This window comes from Coregonus lavaretus (genome assembly GCF_964263955.1).
Source record: "Coregonus lavaretus genome assembly, chromosome: 34".
In the NCBI taxonomy this organism is placed as follows: domain Eukaryota; kingdom Metazoa; phylum Chordata; class Actinopteri; order Salmoniformes; family Salmonidae; genus Coregonus; species Coregonus lavaretus.
The window spans coordinates 4862462-4882491 of NC_140021.1; the positions used below are offsets into that span (position 1 = coordinate 4862462).

Sequence of the window (20030 nt, forward strand, 5' to 3'; positions counted from 1 at the left end):
CCCTTTAGACGTAGACTAGGGTCCACCCTTTAGACGTAGACTAGGGCCACCCTTTAGACGTAGACTAGGGTCCACCCTTTAGACGTAGACTAGGGTCCACCCTTTAGACGTAGACTAGGGTCCACCCTTTAGACGTAGACTAGGGTCCACCCTTTAGACGTAGACTAGGGTCCACCCTTTAGACGTAGACTAGGGTCCACCCTTTAGACGTAGACTAGGGCCACCCTTTAGACGTAGACTAGGGTCCACCCTTTAGACGTAGACTAGGGCCACCCTTTAGACGTAGACTAGGGTCCACCCTTTAGACGTAGACTAGGGCCACCCTTTAGACGTAGACTAGGGTCCACCCTTTAGACGTAGACTAGGGCCACCCTTTAGACGTAGACTAGGGTCCACCCTTTAGACGTAGACTAGGGTCCACCCTTTAGACGTAGACTAGGGTCCACCCTTTAGACGTAGACTAGGGTCCACCGTTTAGGGAGGGCAAGTTGAATGTCTCAATCTTCCTGCTTTTCTGTTCCCTGAGTGGAGCCGTTTGTTCACAGGAGAGGTGGTGGCACATCAAAGGCTCCTTTGTGTAAAACAGACATAACTGCACCAGCTGAACTGAATGGGGATAGATGGGTCTGGACCTCTTGGGAGATGACAACCTGTGCACTGCGTTGTCTTCTGTAGAAACCATATGTATTCTAACGTCATAGGTTATACACAGATTTCACTCTCTTTCCCTTTTGGGGATAGCAGAAACCGAAGAGGTCAGGATGTATGTTTGTCAATTAAAACAATTGGATTTAAAATATCACCGCATGATTTGCTAAATGTAGCAAGGGATTATCAACCCCCAAAATCATAAGTAATCACGATCCACCCCAATCCTCAATAAAAACCCAGGTGTTGGTTGCAGCATCATTATTTCCTAGAGGAGACAATCTAGCATTCTCCCTAATGTCATCCTGACACACACACACCATGTTCCGCTCATCCAAATTAGGTCTAAAGCCTAGCCCTGTGAACAATGTTTGTTTTCTTTCTAGTGCCATCTTATTCCAGGATGACTAATAAAACAAGCCCCGGGGCCATCTGATGGGTAAACATCTGAGAAGCTCCCTGGCAGCCGTTCAACTCCCTCCTCTGCAGCCAATGGATAAGAGATTGCTGGCAAGCCAGCTACTTACACTGTAATATATGAAAGCACATGAAAAAAAAACCTTTTGGATAAACTTCCCAGTTTGTTTTTAATGTAAAGAGAGCTACTACCCTTTCACCAAAACAAATGGTTCACAAATATGGCAGTTCACACGTTTATACACTTCCGAGCGTGATAAGATGTCACTGTGCTGCTGAGAGGACTTTTGTCCAATTGGATATAAATGACAAACAAACCATAAGAAGACATTTCTCAGACAGTGATTGAGTAAAACCTTCTTTTTTTTGTGTGTCTTCTGGCACATGCGGGTGAAAATATGCCATTTTAAGTAAACATTTTTTGGTAAACATTCAATTTCGGACATGATCAGTTCAATAAAAGTCTATAGCCTATCTTTCAAACGTCTCGTCCCCCTTCGTCCTGCACAGGCTAAAGTAATAGTCACTTACAGTGGAAAACTGTGCCATTCAGGTTAGCTAAGGCGCCAGCTTCCCTTTCAGAGTCTCGTAGATGCACCACATCCACATCCTCCTCCTGGGAATGTTTATGGGTGGGGCTCTATGGCCTTAAAATGCATTAGGAGCCCACCCGTTATTAGGTCCATGTTAGATAGGAACGTTAGAAAAACGTTTGTTTATCTTACTACACGTTCTGTGATAGCAGCCTGACCTTCTTCCCTGTTAGAACCATATTCCTGAGGTCGGCCAAAGATGGCAGCTTCATCTTGTCTTTGTTTTTGCTGTAAACATTCAGGAAAATTCCGAACAGAACTAAAAGGCCACTCCATATGTACCTGAGAGGAAATGGAACGGAGAGGCACGTTAGAATGTTTCCAGTGCCTTGAAAGCAGGCTAAATGTAACTAAAGTCAAATAGAAGAGACTGAAGATAAAATGACTTACTGAAAAGTAAAAGGCTTTGAGAAGAACATAAAGGATAGTACAATCGTCATAGCCTTACGTCCGGTCGTCACTGAAATGAACAGAAGATAGAAGAGTGAGAAAAAGAATACCACACAACCTTGAATCTAAGTTTGTCACATCCAATGGACATCTAGGAAAGATACATTTCTTTAACTTTGGTGATGAGATTACTTAGACATTTGTCTTGCAGTTAATGTCAAAATGAATCTGGAAGTTTCCAGAACTTTTAAATAAGATTACGATCACTCTAATCTGGCTTCATTTCAGTAATCTGATATTACTTTTCTACCACTGCGAAATGTCAAACGTTTATGCGTTTAGAATTTAGAGATAAGTTGGAGGGTTAGTAAGGATATCACAAGTCATATTGTAGGGGCCATTATGTGGAACCATATGCTTACTTAGAACTTCCCTAACTCAAGATTCCATTGGTCCAAAAATTCCCAATATTCTGAATTAAAACGTTTTTTTGATAGTAAAATATGGACTAGTCATAGGAAACAATGGGAACTGTTCAATTGAACACTTTCAGACATAAAAAGAGAGTGAGAGTTATTTTATGCGGTTCCGCAAGCAAAGCGTTTGCCCAGACCCGAACGGTCTTCTCACCTGTGACTGCGACCAGGGCTCCAAAGAGTTTGATCAAGGCCAGCACAAATGAAATGCCAAAGTACCCCGTGAGAGAGAAGAAGAATGCATAACCGTATGTCGTCACAGGATGCTGAAAAAAATAAAATAATGATTCAATAGATTGTCATATCAACATCTTTTACCAATTCATATGTTATCCACAGAGCGCATCAAACAAATGCCAACTACAGAACGGTGCATGTTTCAACTATTATAATGAAACATGACAGAGAGGGTTCTACTAACCTGAGAGCAAAAAGCCACTGCTGGTCCCAATCCACCCACACCCAACAGGCCTGTTAATATGTACCCGAAACCGATGCAATAGGAATACAAAACCTTGAACACAAGCAAAATCCTTCACATAAGTCTCAGGTGATTCAGGACAGTTTATACAATTGGGTTTGCAATATAAATATACCACGTTGGTTTCAAGGCAGGTCCTCAGTACCTCACGGCACAACGCCTCTACCCTATTTGACCTAGATAGTTTCTGTGTATGTATTGATATGTAGGCTACGTGTGACTTAAAACATTTTTTTGATGTAGTTCTGTCCTTGAGCTGTTGTCTTTTCTATTAACCTTCTGTATTATGTCATGTTTCATGTTTTGTGTGGAACCAAGGAAGAGTAGCTCCTGCTTTCGCAACAGCTAATGGGGATCCTAATAAAATACCAGTACCATTTCAGAGTTGGAGCCGTTGTGGAGCTTCATGGCTTTCTCCTGCACGTTCCCAATGGCAGCGTCAGCGCACAGAGCCAGGGAGATGAGGAGGACCCCTAAAACACCAGACACAACCAGGTTAACCACCGTAACCAATAACAGCACAGCAATGGAGGCTTTGGAATTGCTGAAACAGCATCCTTTCTGTGCCTGTATTTTCAGAGTGTGGGGAAACCTATATGTTTGTACATATGTGGTACAAACTCAGACTCTTTAAGTAAAGGAGTTCAAACTCCACATTTAAAAGTACTTCAGTCCCAGCCCAGGTAACAACTACTAGACTTAATTTGCCCCATGCTCATAAATGTCAGTATTCTGATTACTTTGATACACGTTCTTGTCTTTAAAATTATTTGGATGGTGAAAGGATTGATCCTTGGCTAAACAGTGTCGTAACCATAGGGCCGATTTACCAGTAGATACATAACAGATTAAAATTCCCGTTACCTGTTGCATTGAAGTTGGGTGCCACTTTACTGTCAGCTAGGGTGAACCAGATGAGTCCTAGACTCATACAGAGAGCAGCCAATACATCCGCCAGATTGTACCGTTTCCCTAGAAAACAGAGAGCCGTTAAGACTACAGAGTCAAGGGAATTCCTCCATAGCAGCTGACTTAGAATTCAGGGAGACTACTTGATTGACACGTTCCACTTGGATAGAAAGTTGAATACACTCAGTGGATCTCAGTGTCGAGAACTTTTTTTCTGATGATTCCGATTGATCCAACACCTGTCATGACTGGACATCCAATCATCCAAACCTTTGAAACTAAAAAGGTGATCTAAAGGGCATTTCCCTTTGTGACAAGGGCTCTGCCTCAGATCAGCGTGAGTTGAGAGAGGCACGTGTCTCACTGGCTGCAGGTTATTATGTACAGTGAGGGAAAAAAGTATTTGATCCCCTGCTGATTTTGTACGTTTGCCCACTGACAAAGACATGATCAGTCTATAATTTTAATGGTAGGTTTATTTGAACAGTGAGAGACAGAATAACAACAACAAAATCCAGAAAAACACATGTCAAAAATGTTATATAAATTCATTTGCATTTTAATGAGGGAAATAAGTATTTGACCCCCTCTCAATCAAAAAGATTTCTGGCTCCCAGGTGTCTTTTATACAGGTAACGAGCTGAGATTAGGAGCACACTCTTAAAGGGAGTGCTCCTAATCTCAGCTTGTTACCTGTATAAAAGACACCTGTCCACAGAAGCATTCAATCAATCAGATTCCAAACTCTCCACCATGGCCATAACCAAAGAGCTCTCCAAGGATGTCAGGGACAAGATTGTAGACCTACACATGGCTGGAATGGGCTACAAGACCATCGCCAAGCAGCTTGGCGAGAAGGTGACAACAGGTGGTACGATTATTCGCAAATGGAAGAAACACAAAACATTTACATTTATATTTTAGTCATTTAGCAGACGCTCTTATCCAGAGCGACTTACATTATTTTATTTTTTTCATACCCCCTGTGGGAATCGAACCCACAACCCTGGCGTTGCAAACGCCATGCTCTATCAACTGAGCTACATCCCAAAAGAACTGTCAATCTCCCTCGGCCTGGGGCTCCATGCAAGATCTCACCTTGTGGAGTTGCAATGATCATGAGAACGGTGAGGAATCAGCCCAGAACTACACGGGCGGATCTTGTTAATGATCTCAAGGCAGCTGGAACCATAGTCACCAAGAAAACAATTGGTAACACACTACGCCGTGAAGGACTGAAATCCTGCAGCGCCCGCAAGGTCCCCCTGCTCAAGAAAGCACATATACATGCCCGTCTGAAGTTTGCCAATGAACATCTGAATGATTCAGAGGAGAACTGGGTGAAAGTGTTGTGGTCAGATGAGACCAAAATCGAGCTCTTTGGCATCAACTCAACTTGCTGTGTTTGGAGGAGGAGGAATACTGCCTATGACCCCAAGAACACCATCCCCACCATCAAACATGGAGGTGGAACCATTATGCTTTGGGGGTGTTTTTCTGCTAAGGGGACAGGACAGCTTTGCCGCATCAAAGGGATGATGGATGGGGCCATGTACTGTCAAATCTTGGGTGAGAACCTCCTTCCCTCAGCCAGGGCATTGAAAATGGGTCGTGGATGGGTATTCCAGCATGACAATGACCCAAAACACACGGCCATGGCAACAAAGGAGTGGCTCAAGAAGAAGCACATGAAAGTCCTGGAGTGGCCTAGCCAGTCTCCAGACCTTAATCCCATAGAAAATCTGTGGAGGGAGCAGAAGGTTCGAGTTGCCAAACGTCAGCCTCGAAACCTTAATGACTTGAAGAAGATCTGCAAAGAGGAGTGGGACAAAATCCCTCCTGAGATGTGTGCAAACCTGGTGGCCAACTACAAGAAACGTCTGACCTCTGTGATTGCCAACAAGGGTTTTGCCACCAAGTACTAAGTAATGTTTTGCAGAGGGGTCAAATACTTATTTCCCTCATTAAAATGCAAATCAATTTATAACATTTTTGACATGCGTTTTTCTGGATTTTTTTGTTGTTATTCTGTCTCTCACTGTTAAAATAAACCTACCATTAAAATGATAGACTGATCATTTCTTTGTCAGTGGGCAAACGTACAAAATCAGCAGGGGATCAAATACTTTTTCCCCTCACTGATAGAGCTATTTCTATTGTTGTTTTTTGTTACCATTTTCATTATTTCATTTCATTTAGACCTGCATGTTGGAGCTCGAAGCGTAAGATTTTCACTGTACCCTGCAATCACACCTGCAACCCTGTACATGTGACTATTGAACACTCAATCTGAATCTGAAAGGTTGGCAGGTGCACATGGCCCTTTGAACAAGTTCAGCCACGCAAAAAACGTTCTACTGGACTTTTCAATCAAATCCAAACAGGACAAGAGGGGGGAGAGAGGAGAGGGCTGAGGTTGGTTCGTGTTGGAAAACTGCAACAGAAAAGGAAAGGAAGAGGAGGCTGAAGAACCTTCCTAAACAGGCCGATAGATGCCTTGGGGGGACAATGTGACGCAGCAGGTTGGTCGTGCTTTCATTCCCCCTTTGAAGGGTTCACATCAGATCTCGTTCGCATCCTGTGAGAATGCAGTAGTGCTTCCAACTAGCCCCCCTGGGGGACCTGTGGTCTGCATCGTCAATACAGGCAGAGGGAGAAAGGAAAGAAAACAGCTAGCTTCTGATAGCTAGGACGTAGAACCATTATGAAGACCATGTCTTGGAGACGAAAGGCAGAATACTGAGCACTAGGCCTCCTCAAACTTGACACTCGCAAACAACCCCCAAAAAAGTATGGACGGAACTCCGAAATAACTGTTGAACAGTGGTCATTGCTTGGAGGTGAGGGTGTAACGAGTGTGAGGTAAGACACATATACGTTTCTAGACAGTGTGAGGTAAGACATAGGTTTCTAGACAGTGTGAGGTAAGACACACATAGGTTTCTAGACAGTGTGAGGTAAGACATGTTTCTAGACAGTGTGAGGTAAGACACACATAGGTTTCTAGACAGTGTGAGGTAAGACACACAGGTTTCTAGACAGTGTGAGGTAAGACACACATAGGTTTCTAGACAGTGTGAGGTAAGACACACATAGGTTTCTAGACAGTGTGAGGTAAGACACATAGGTTTCTAGACCGTGTGAGGTAAGACATGTTTCTAGACAGTGTGAGGTAAGACACACATAGGTTTCAAGACAGTGTGAGGTAAGACATGTTTCTAGACAGTGTGAGGTAAGACACACATAGGTTTCTAGACAGTGTGAGGTAAGACATGTTTCTAGACAGTGTGAGGTAAGACACATAGGTTTCTAGACAGTGTGAGGTAAGACACAGGTTTCTAGACAGTGTGAGGTAAGACACAGGTTTCTAGACAGTGTGAGGTAAGACATGTTTCTAGACAGTGTGAGGTAAGACATGTTTCTAGACCGTGTGAGGTAAGACACATATAGGTTTCTAGACCGTGTGAGGTAAGACACACATAGGTTTCTAGACAGTGTGAGGTAAGACACACATAGGTTTCTAGACAGTGTGAGGTAAGACACATATAGGTTTCTAGACAGTGTGAGGTAAGACACAGGTTTTTAGACAGTGTGAGGTAAGACACATATAGGTTTCTAGACAGTGTGAGGTAAGACACACATAGGTTTCTAGACAGTGTGAGGTAAGACACACATAGGTTTCTAGACAGTGTGAGGTAAGACACAAATAGGTTTCTAGACAGTGTGAGGTAAGACACATATAGGTTTCTAGACAGTGTGAGGTAAGACACATAGGTTTCTAGACAGTGTGAGGTAAGACACAGGTTTCTAGACAGTGTGAGGTAAGACATGTTTCTAGACCGTGTGAGGTAAGACACATATAGGTTTCTAGACAGTGTGAGGTAAGACACATATAGGTTTCTAGACAGTGAGGTAAGACACATAGGTTTCTAGACAGTGTGAGGTAAGACACACATAGGTTTCTAGACAGTGTGAGGTAAGACACATATAGGTTTCTAGACAGTGTGAGGTAAGACACACAGGTTTCTAGACAGTGTGAGGTAAGATACACATAGGTTTCTAGACAGTGTGAGGTAAGACACACATAGGTTTCTAGACAGTGTGAGGTAAGACATATATAGGTTTCTAGACAGTGTGAGGTAAGACACACAGGTTTCTAGACAGTGTGAGGTAAGACACATAGGTTTCTAGACAGTGTGAGATAAGACATAGGTTTCTAGACAGTGTGAGGTAAGACACATATAGGTTTCTAGACAGTGTGAGGTAAGACACATAGGTTTCTAGACAGTGTGAGGTAAGACACATATAGGTTTCTAGACAGTGTGAGGTAAGACACATATAGGTTTCTAGACAGTGTGAGGTAAGACACATATAGGTTTCTAGACCGTGTGAGGTAAGACACACATAGGTTTCTAGACAGTGTGAGGTAAGACACAGGTTTCTAGACAGTGTGAGGTAAGACACATATAGGTTTCTAGACCGTGTGAGGTAAGACACACATAGGTTTCTAGACAGTGTGAGGTAAGACACAGGTTTCTAGACAGTGTGAGGTAAGACACACATAGGTTTCTAGACAGTGTGAGGTAAGACACATATAGGTTTCTAGACAGTGTGAGGTAAGACACATAGGTTTCTAGACAGTGTGAGGTAAGACATGTTTCTAGACAGTGTGAGGTAAGACACATATAGGTTTCTAGACAGTGTGAGTTAAGACACATAGGTTTCTAGACAGTGTGAGTTAAGACACATAGGTTTCTAGACAGTGTGAGGTAAGACACATATGTTTATAGACAGTGTGAGGTAAGACACAGGTTTCTAGACAGTGTGAGGTAAGACATGTTTCTAGACAGTGTGAGGTAAGACATGTTTCTAGACCGTGTGAGGTAAGACACATATAGGTTTCTAGACCGTGTGAGGTAAGACACACATAGGTTTCTAGACAGTGTGAGGTAAGACACACATAGGTTTCTAGACAGTGTGAGGTAAGACACATATAGGTTTCTAGACAGTGTGAGGTAAGACATAGGTTTCTAGACAGTGTGAGGTAAGACACAGGTTTTTAGACAGTGTGAGGTAAGACACATATAGGTTTCTAGACAGTGTGAGGTAAGACACACATAGGTTTCTAGACAGTGTGAGGTAAGACACACATAGGTTTCTAGACAGTGTGAGGTAAGACACATAGGTTTCTAGACAGTGTGAGGTAAGACATGTTTCTAAACAGTGTGAGGTAAGACACACATAGGTTTCTAGACAGTGTGAGGTAAGACACACATAGGTTTCTAGACAGTGTGAGGTAAGACACACATAGGTTTCTAGACAGTGTGAGGTAAGACACATAGGTTTCTAGACAGTGTGAGGTAAGACATGTTTCTAGACAGTGTGAGGTAAGACATGTTTCTAGACAGTGTGAGGTAAGACACATAGGTTTCTAGACAGTGTGAGGTAAGACATGTTTCTAGACAGTGTGAGGTAAGACACATATAGGTTTCTAGACAGTGTGAGTTAAGACACATAGGTTTCTAGACAGTGTGAGGTAAGACACATATGTTTATAGACAGTGTGAGGTAAGACACAGGTTTCTAGACAGTGTGAGGTAAGACACAGGTTTCTAGACAGTGTGAGGTAAGACATGTTTCTAGACAGTGTGAGGTAAGACATGTTTCTAGACCGTGTGAGGTAAGACACATATAGGTTTCTAGACCGTGTGAGGTAAGACACACATAGGTTTCTAGACAGTGTGAGGTAAGACACACATAGGTTTCTAGACAGTGTGAGGTAAGACACATATAGGTTTCTAGACAGTGTGAGGTAAGACACAGGTTTTTAGACAGTGTGAGGTAAGACACATATAGGTTTCTAGACAGTGTGAGGTAAGACACACATAGGTTTCTAGACAGTGTGAGGTAAGACACACATAGGTTTCTAGACAGTGTGAGGTAAGACACAAATAGGTTTCTAGACAGTGTGAGGTAAGACACATATAGGTTTCTAGACAGTGTGAGGTAAGACACATAGGTTTCTAGACAGTGTGAGGTAAGACACAGGTTTCTAGACAGTGTGAGGTAAGACATGTTTCTAGACCGTGTGAGGTAAGACACATATAGGTTTCTAGACAGTGTGAGGTAAGACACATATAGGTTTCTAGACAGTGAGGTAAGACACATAGGTTTCTAGACAGTGTGAGGTAAGACACACATAGGTTTCTAGACAGTGTGAGGTAAGACACATATAGGTTTCTAGACAGTGTGAGGTAAGACACACAGGTTTCTAGACAGTGTGAGGTAAGATACACATAGGTTTCTAGACAGTGTGAGGTAAGACACACATAGGTTTCTAGACAGTGTGAGGTAAGACATATATAGGTTTCTAGACAGTGTGAGGTAAGACACACAGGTTTCTAGACAGTGTGAGGTAAGACACATAGGTTTCTAGACAGTGTGAGATAAGACATAGGTTTCTAGACAGTGTGAGGTAAGACACATATAGGTTTCTAGACAGTGTGAGGTAAGACACATAGGTTTCTAGACAGTGTGAGGTAAGACACATATAGGTTTCTAGACAGTGTGAGGTAAGACACATATAGGTTTCTAGACAGTGTGAGGTAAGACACATATAGGTTTCTAGACAGTGTGAGGTAAGACACATATAGGTTTCTAGACCGTGTGAGGTAAGACACACATAGGTTTCTAGACAGTGTGAGGTAAGACACAGGTTTCTAGACAGTGTGAGGTAAGACACATATAGGTTTCTAGACCGTGTGAGGTAAGACACACATAGGTTTCTAGACAGTGTGAGGTAAGACACAGGTTTCTAGACAGTGTGAGGTAAGACACACATAGGTTTCTAGACAGTGTGAGGTAAGACACATATAGGTTTCTAGACAGTGTGAGGTAAGACACATAGGTTTCTAGACAGTGTGAGGTAAGACATGTTTCTAGACAGTGTGAGGTAAGACACATATAGGTTTCTAGACAGTGTGAGTTAAGACACATAGGTTTCTAGACAGTGTGAGTTAAGACACATAGGTTTCTAGACAGTGTGAGGTAAGACACATATGTTTATAGACAGTGTGAGGTAAGACACAGGTTTCTAGACAGTGTGAGGTAAGACATGTTTCTAGACAGTGTGAGGTAAGACATGTTTCTAGACCGTGTGAGGTAAGACACATATAGGTTTCTAGACCGTGTGAGGTAAGACACACATAGGTTTCTAGACAGTGTGAGGTAAGACACACATAGGTTTCTAGACAGTGTGAGGTAAGACACATATAGGTTTCTAGACAGTGTGAGGTAAGACATAGGTTTCTAGACAGTGTGAGGTAAGACACAGGTTTTTAGACAGTGTGAGGTAAGACACATATAGGTTTCTAGACAGTGTGAGGTAAGACACACATAGGTTTCTAGACAGTGTGAGGTAAGACACACATAGGTTTCTAGACAGTGTGAGGTAAGACACATATAGGTTTCTAGACAGTGTGAGGTAAGACACAGAGGTTTCTAGACAGTGTGAGGTAAGACACACATAGGTTTCTAGACAGTGTGAGGTAAGACACACAGGTTTCTAGACAGTGTGAGGTAAGACACATAGGTTTCTAGACAGTGTGAGATAAGACATAGGTTTCTAGACAGTGTGAGGTAAGACACATATAGGTTTCTAGACAGTGTGAGGTAAGACACATATAGGTTTCTAGACAGTGTGAGGTAAGACACATATAGGTTTCTAGACCGTGTGAGGTAAGACACACATAGGTTTCTAGACAGTGTGAGGTAAGACACAGGTTTCTAGACAGTGTGAGGTAAGACACACATAGGTTTCTAGACAGTGTGAGGTAAGACACATATAGGTTTCTAGACAGTGTGAGGTAAGACACACAGGTTTCTAGACAGTGTGAGGTAAGACACATAGGTTTCTAGACAGTGTGAGATAAGACATAGGTTTCTAGACAGTGTGAGGTAAGACACATATAGGTTTCTAGACAGTGTGAGGTAAGACACATATAGGTTTCTAGACAGTGTGAGGTAAGACACACAGGTTTCTAGACAGTGTGAGGTAAGACACATAGGTTTCTAGACAGTGTGAGATAAGACATAGGTTTCTAGACAGTGTGAGGTAAGACACATATAGGTTTCTAGACAGTGTGAGGTAAGACACATATAGGTTTCTAGACAGTGTGAGGTAAGACACATATAGGTTTCTAGACCGTGTGAGGTAAGACACACATAGGTTTCTAGACAGTGTGAGGTAAGACACAGGTTTCTAGACAGTGTGAGGTAAGACACACATAGGTTTCTAGACAGTGTGAGGTAAGACACATATAGGTTTCTAGACAGTGTGAGGTAAGACACATATAGGTTTCTAGACAGTGTGAGGTAAGACACATATAGGTTTCTAGACAGTGTGAGGTAAGACATATAGGTTTCTAGACAGTGTGAGGTAAGACACATATAGGTTTCTAGACAGTGTGAGGTAAGACACACAGGTTTCTAGACAGTGTGAGGTAAGACACATATAGGTTTCTAGACAGTGTGAGGTAAGACACACAGGTTTCTAGACAGTGTGAGGTAAGATACACATAGGTTTCTAGACAGTGTGAGGTAAGACACACATAGGTTTCTAGACAGTGTGAGGTAAGACATATATAGGTTTCTAGACAGTGTGAGGTAAGACACACAGGTTTCTAGACAGTGTGAGGTAAGACACATAGGTTTCTAGACAGTGTGAGATAAGACATAGGTTTCTAGACAGTGTGAGGTAAGACACATATAGGTTTCTAGACAGTGTGAGGTAAGACACATATAGGTTTCTAGACAGTGTGAGGTAAGACACATATAGGTTTCTAGACAGTGTGAGGTAAGACACATATAGGTTTCTAGACAGTGTGAGGTAAGACACATATAGGTTTCTAGACAGTGTGAGGTAAGACACATATAGGTTTCTAGACCGTGTGAGGTAAGACACACATAGGTTTCTAGACAGTGTGAGGTAAGACACAGGTTTCTAGACAGTGTGAGGTAAGACACATATAGGTTTCTAGACCGTGTGAGGTAAGACACACATAGGTTTCTAGACAGTGTGAGGTAAGACACAGGTTTCTAGACAGTGTGAGGTAAGACACACATAGGTTTCTAGACAGTGTGAGGTAAGACACATATAGGTTTCTAGACAGTGTGAGGTAAGACACATAGGTTTCTAGACAGTGTGAGGTAAGACATGTTTCTAGACAGTGTGAGGTAAGACACATATAGGTTTCTAGACAGTGTGAGTTAAGACACATAGGTTTCTAGACAGTGTGAGTTAAGACACATAGGTTTCTAGACAGTGTGAGGTAAGACACATATGTTTATAGACAGTGTGAGGTAAGACACAGGTTTCTAGACAGTGTGAGGTAAGACACAGGTTTCTAGACAGTGTGAGGTAAGACATGTTTCTAGACAGTGTGAGGTAAGACATGTTTCTAGACCGTGTGAGGTAAGACACATATAAGTTTCTAGACCGTGTGAGGTAAGACACACATAGGTTTCTAGACAGTGTGAGGTAAGACACACATAGGTTTCTAGACAGTGTGAGGTAAGACACATATAGGTTTCTAGACAGTGTGAGGTAAGACATAGGTTTCTAGACAGTGTGAGGTAAGACACAGGTTTTTAGACAGTGTGAGGTAAGACACATATAGGTTTCTAGACAGTGTGAGGTAAGACACACATAGGTTTCTAGACAGTGTGAGGTAAGACACACATAGGTTTCTAGACAGTGTGAGGTAAGACACATATAGGTTTCTAGACAGTGTGAGGTAAGACACAGAGGTTTCTAGACAGTGTGAGGTAAGACACACATAGGTTTCTAGACAGTGTGAGGTAAGACACACATAGGTTTCTAGACAGTGTGAGGTAAGACACACATAGGTTTCTAGACAGTGTGAGGTAAGACACAAATAGGTTTCTAGACAGTGTGAGGTAAGACACATATAGGTTTCTAGACAGTGTGAGGTAAGACACATAGGTTTCTAGACAGTGTGAGGTAAGACACAGGTTTCTAGACAGTGTGAGGTAAGACATGTTTCTAGACCGTGTGAGGTAAGACACATATAGGTTTCTAGACAGTGTGAGGTAAGACACATATAGGTTTCTAGACAGTGTGAGGTAAGACACATAGGTTTCTAGACAGTGTGAGGTAAGACACACATAGGTTTCTAGACAGTGTGAGGTAAGACACATATAGGTTTCTAGACAGTGTGAGGTAAGACACACAGGTTTCTAGACAGTGTGAGGTAAGATACACATAGGTTTCTAGACAGTGTGAGGTAAGACACACATAGGTTTCTAGACAGTGTGAGGTAAGACATATATAGGTTTCTAGACAGTGTGAGGTAAGACACACAGGTTTCTAGACAGTGTGAGGTAAGACACATAGGTTTCTAGACAGTGTGAGATAAGACATAGGTTTCTAGACAGTGTGAGGTAAGACACATATAGGTTTCTAGACAGTGTGAGGTAAGACACATATAGGTTTCTAGACCGTGTGAGGTAAGACACACATAGGTTTCTAGACAGTGTGAGGTAAGACACAGGTTTCTAGACAGTGTGAGGTAAGACACATATAGGTTTCTAGACCGTGTGAGGTAAGACACACATAGGTTTCTAGACAGTGTGAGGTAAGACACAGGTTTCTAGACAGTGTGAGGTAAGACACACATAGGTTTCTAGACAGTGTGAGGTAAGACACATATAGGTTTCTAGACAGTGTGAGGTAAGACACATATAGGTTTCTAGACAGTGTGAGGTAAGACACATATAGGTTTCTAGACAGTGTGAGGTAAGACATATAGGTTTCTAGACAGTGTGAGGTAAGACACATATAGGTTTCTAGACAGTGTGAGGTAAGACACACAGGTTTCTAGACAGTGTGAGGTAAGACACATATAGGTTTCTAGACAGTGTGAGATAAGACATAGGTTTCTAGACAGTGTGAGGTAAGACACATATAGGTTTCTAGACAGTGTGAGGTAAGACACACATAGGTTTCTAGACAGTGTGAGGTAAGACACACAGGTTTCTAGACAGTGTGAGGTAAGACACATATAGGTTTCTAGACAGTGTGAGATAAGACATAGGTTTCTAGACAGTGTGAGGTAAGACACACAGGTTTCTAGACAGTGTGAGGTAAGACACATATAGGTTTCTAGACAGTGTGAGATAAGACATAGGTTTCTAGACAGTGTGAGGTAAGACACACATAGGTTTCTAGACAGTGTGAGGTAAGACACATATAGGTTTTTAGACAGTGTGAGGTAAGACATATAGGTTTCTAGACAGTGTGAGGTAAGACACATATAGGTTTCTAGACAGTGTGAGGTAAGACACACAGGTTTCTAGACAGTGTGAGGTAAGACACATATAGGTTTCTAGACAGTGTGAGATAAGACATAGGTTTCTAGACAGTGTGAGGTAAGACACATATAGGTTTCTAGACAGTGTGAGGTAAGACACACATAGGTTTCTAGACAGTGTGAGGTAAGACACACAGGTTTCTAGACAGTGTGAGGTAAGACACATATAGGTTTCTAGACAGTGTGAGATAAGACATAGGTTTCTAGACAGTGTGAGGTAAGACACACATAGGTTTCTAGACAGTGTGAGGTAAGACACATATAGGTTTTTAGACAGTGTGTGGTAAGACACACATTTCTATAGAGTGCATCTATTATGATTTTTCTCTATTGTTAAGTTCATTATCACAGTCATGCAAAATGACAAACATTATTCACGTCAAGATCAGGGCCCGTATTCAGTAGGAGTGCTGATCTAGGATCATGTCCCCCCTGTCCATATAATCTTATTCATTAAGCTCTAAAAGGCTCAACTAATCCTATATCAGCTCTCCTACTCTGAGACTCTTTGTGAATACGTGCTCTCATACAAACAGAGATCCACTTACCTTGAATGAATATCCCTCCTATCATGACAGGAATGAGTTTGCAGCACTTGAAGATGACCTGTGTAGGATAATTCAAGTAACCCAGTGAGGTGTTTGATAGACCCATGGTCCCCACCGTTAGAAATGCTATGATCATGTACGTCTTCCCTGGTATTCTGCAATGAGAAAAGGAGCAATTAGCCTTGTGGGATGACAACAAAAACAAATACAAAAGGTTACTAGCAATACAAAATGAAGTGTTGTTGATATAGTGAGGTCTAGTGAGAGATCACAGGTCATATTCTTTGGCGTTATAATGCACATAGCTTATTAAGATAATATGTATAGTTAACGGGATAGAGCCTGATCATCATTCTATGATTAAGTAAATCTGTTTTTATAGTGCTCAAACGCCATTAACCATGAAATAGGCTAGTCCATCTATGGACTTTCTTCTCTGGAAAGCACTACTTTTGGATTCCCGTCTTTATTGATGAACACCATCCTACTTTTGTTAGCTGAAGCGCAGAGGCCTAATGGAACTCAATTCCCTTTAATTTCCTCGTTTACCTTCTCCGTTTGTCCTGTGTGAGCTGCAATTCCACCAGTCCAAACAGGGAGTAGAACCCAAACTGTACCAGGGTGAGGTACCATCCAAAGGGCTTGAAACCCTCCATGGAAAATATTAGCTCCTGAAAACAGACAAACAAATTGTGCTAAGTTTTTTTTTCAGGCCTACGGTGAGGTAAATCACAACTTTTCCTGTGGCTTTTCACAGAATCTTCAGTGAGGCTTGCTGATAAAGTTTCCCTACTTTGCATGTGGCAATAACCAATTGTACAGGTGAATCGATCGATTAATCAAATGTATTTTATTAAGCCCTTTTACATCAGCAGTTGTCACTAAGCCTCCACGAGGAACAAGCACAGCAGAAGAGAAAGCACAGTTTCCAGGAAAACTTCCTAGAAGGAAGGAACCTAGAAAGAAACCCATCCTCTTAAGACTGTACCAGGTTGAGATTTAGAGTACATGTGGCCATAAAGTGAAGAATGTGGAAAAGTTGACATGTGTTTGCAATAAACTCATATACTACTAAGAATACATTCATAATACACCTTTCTTCAAAAAAAGTGTGGACATTGGAACAGAGCCTCTGGCTCATAGCCTAGGGAACATCCGCCACTAACGAATTAGTCAGAGGCAGCCTGGGGTGTAATCACTCTAGCACACTGTAGCAAAACAGTTGCAAAACAATCTCAACGGAAAACGTTTTGCAACGAAAAAACTAGAGTTTCAGGTAGGTCCCTCCCCGTTTGCTTCTGCTTGGTTCCTAGTGAATACACCTTCAGCTTACCTGTAGGTAACCATAGAGGAGGTAAAAGAGGAAGACGCCCGCAGTGCAGATGCCGAACTGGGTGGCTGTGTTGAAGCTGCTCAGGTTGATGCCTAGCACTCTCAGCTCCTCCACAGACTTGATGTGCGGAGACATCGTGACCTCACTGGACGACGGAATGGAGATAGACAGATGCTTCCGGTCGTTGTTGTAGTTCATCAGGCCTAATTTGTCACTCATGGTGTCTGGGGGCTGGGGAACAAAGACAGGAACAAGGTAGTTTCATTACTTATGTTGCAAAATACGCGACTGTCAGACTACCGTAAAACTTCAACTAAACGCAGTCTCAAATAGCCGCCTATCCCTTTTAATAGCTGGGCAACAGCACACATTTCAGCAAATAAACGGCAGGCTATTAATGTACGTTTTATGGTATAAACAGAGGGTGGGAAGATGAGGAAGAAAAGTTGTCTGTGTATTTGCACGCTCAGATAGTAGCCAACACTGCATTAAGTATCACTGACACACATTGGCCAATTCAGAACTGGCATAGCTAGCTAGCTAGAGAACTTACCTGTTACAATCAAGGACAGCAACAGTGCAATTATCATTCATCTGATTTCCGTGGGCATCTCTGGATTTGACTCCCCTAGATGTGCAGCGCTACTAAGCCAGCTAGCTAGCTATATGATTGAGTACAACAATGATTAATTGTTAGCTAATATGCTAGTAATCTAGCTAGCTAGCTACACTACATCACCAAAAGTATGTGGACACCCCTTCAAATTAGTGGATTAGCTAGCTACATCACCAAAACGTATGTGGACACCCCTTCAAATTAGTGGATTAGGCGATTTCAGCCACACCCGTTGTTGACAGGTGTATAAAATGAAGCACACAGCCACGCAATCTCCATAGACAAACATTGGCAGTAGAATGGCCTTACTGAAGAGCTCAGTGACTTTCAACGTGGCACCGTCATAGGATGCCACCTTTCCAACAAGTCAGTTGGTGAAATGTCTGCCTTGTTAGAGCTGCCCCCGTCAACTGTAAGTGCTGTTATTGTAAAGTGGAAACTTCTAGGAGCAACAACGGCTCAGTCGCGAAGTGGTAGGCCACACAAGCTCACATCTGTCCTCGGTTGCAACACTCACTACCGAGTTCCAAACTGCCTCGGGAAGCAACGTCAGCACAATAACTGTTTGTCGGGAGCTTCATGAAATGGGTTTCCATGGCCGAGCAGCCGCACACAAGCCTAAGATCACCATGCGCAATGCCAAGCGTTGGCTGGAGTGGTGTAATGCTCGCCGCCATTGGACTCTGGAGCAGTGGAAACACGTTCTCTGGAGTGATGAATTACGCTTCACCATCTGGCAGTCCGACGGACGAATCTGGGTTTGGCAGATGCCAGGAGAACACAACCTGCCCCAATGCATAGTGCCAACTTTAAAGTTTGGTGGAGGAGGAATAATGGTTGGGGCTGTTTTTGATGGTTTGGGCTAAGCCCCTTAGTTCCAGTGAAGGGAAATCTTAACACTACAGCATACAATGACTTTCTAGACGATTATGTGCTTCCAACTTTGTGGCAACATTTTGGGGAAGGCCCTTCCTGTTTCAGCATGACAATGCCCCTGTGCACAAAGTGAGGTCCATACAGAAATGGTTTGTTGAGATTGATTTGGTAGAAGTTGACTAGCCTGCACAGAGCCCTGACCTCAACCCCATCCAACACCTTTGGGATGAATTGGAACACCGACTGCGAGCCAGGCCTAATCGCCAAACCTCACCAATGCTCTTGTGACTGAATGGAAGCAAGCCTGCAGCAATGTTGCAACATCAAGTGGAAAACCTTCCCAGAAGAGCAGAGGCTGTTATAGCAGCAAAGGGTGGACCAACTCCATATTAATGCCCATGATTTTGGAATGAGATGTTCGACGAGCAGGTGTCCACATACTTTGGTCATGTAGTGTACTTAGTTAGCTAGCTAACCACTGCAGTGAGCTGTGTGGCAAATCCTAAAACGACCACTGAACATTTTCAAAACACCAACATGACATACATTCCGACCAGCCTTATTAGCAACAGCGCTGTTATTTCGCAATTCAAAATAAAATGTCCTAACTTCTTTGCATGCTAGGAAGCAGCTTTTCTGAAAAATATATATACCTGGCTAGCTGCTACAAGCTAGCATGCTAGCTAGCTGAACAACACTTCCGGGTTTGAAATATGTATGGTGCCGTTGTTTTTCAATCGAGTCGGAACATTAGCATGTTTCCAAACGTGGCAGGTCCATTTCATAAAGCGAATGTGCGGTTATATTATTAAAATTTTAATCATTCTGAGGCGAAAAGACCAGTAGCACATCTGCTAACTTGCGTACTGCTGTCCTGGCAACAGCCAATAACTTAAGCGCTGACTCGCGTCGAACTATGACCTCGTTTCCCATTGGTGGAGGGTAACTATTTCTAAAGTCGTTGCTGTAAATAAGAAGGCGTTCTCAGTCAAATTACCTGGTTGAATACTGGTTAAATGAAAAACTACACCAGAGCAGGTGAAAAGGGAAATGCAGAGGCATAGGGAAACTACATTCGTAGACTAATCAGTCGGTGCAAAACAGAAAATATGTTTTTATTTTTGTTCACATCATGCATTTGCATCTGACTATTGGTAAGCTTGGTCTTATGTGTAGTTAGAGATATCCACAACCTACCTTGTCCAGTGCTGGAGGGTCCATAACTTCTTATTTCATCAAACACATAGGATTACATTGTGTACACACACTGGTCATCTTTCATGTCTGGAAACAATTGCTGCAACTAAATCAGCAAACAGCAGAACCTGTCCTTCCAGACTGTCTACCTTAGAAG

At 42.5% G+C, this 20030-nt stretch overlaps 1 protein-coding gene across 2 annotated transcripts; it reads right to left on the minus strand.

Moving 5' to 3' along the window:
• Positions 1 to 1213: 1213 nt before the first annotated feature.
• Positions 1214 to 19594, minus strand: LOC311109029 (adenosine 3'-phospho 5'-phosphosulfate transporter 2-like). Of its 2 annotated transcripts, XM_084151812.1 has the most exons (11): positions 19330 to 19594; positions 17738 to 17846; positions 17185 to 17415; positions 16401 to 16522; positions 15852 to 16006; positions 3870 to 3977; positions 3381 to 3478; positions 2946 to 3038; positions 2679 to 2790; positions 2049 to 2118; positions 1214 to 1940 (listed from the first exon to the last, which is right to left on the minus strand). In XM_084151812.1, exons 3-11 carry the CDS (start codon positions 17401 to 17403, stop codon positions 1790 to 1792), a joined length of 1128 nt encoding a protein of 375 aa, XP_084007938.1. In that variant the 5' UTR covers positions 17404 to 17415; positions 17738 to 17846; positions 19330 to 19594; the 3' UTR covers positions 1214 to 1789. The 2 variants fall into 2 exon arrangements, with proteins under 2 accessions (XP_084007938.1, XP_084007939.1); XM_084151813.1 differs by lacking the exon at positions 17738 to 17846 and having other exon boundaries at positions 19330 to 19418.
• Positions 19595 to 20030: the final 436 nt, after the last annotated feature.

What these genes read in the sequence shown, in the direction of transcription:
- LOC311109029 (XM_084151812.1), bottom strand. Translation starts at nt 17,403, where the DNA reads ATGAGTGACAAATTAGGCCTGATGAACTACAACAACGACCGGAAGCAT. An exon ending in ACACAGGACAAACGGAGAAG is followed by an intron (nt 16,007 to 16,400) that starts GTAAACGAGGAA and finishes TTCTCATTGCAG; the next exon opens with AATACCAGGGAAGACGTACA. An exon ending in ACCCAACTTCAATGCAACAG is followed by an intron (nt 3,479 to 3,869) that starts GTAACGGGAATT and finishes CTGGTGTTTTAG; the next exon opens with GGGTCCTCCTCATCTCCCTG.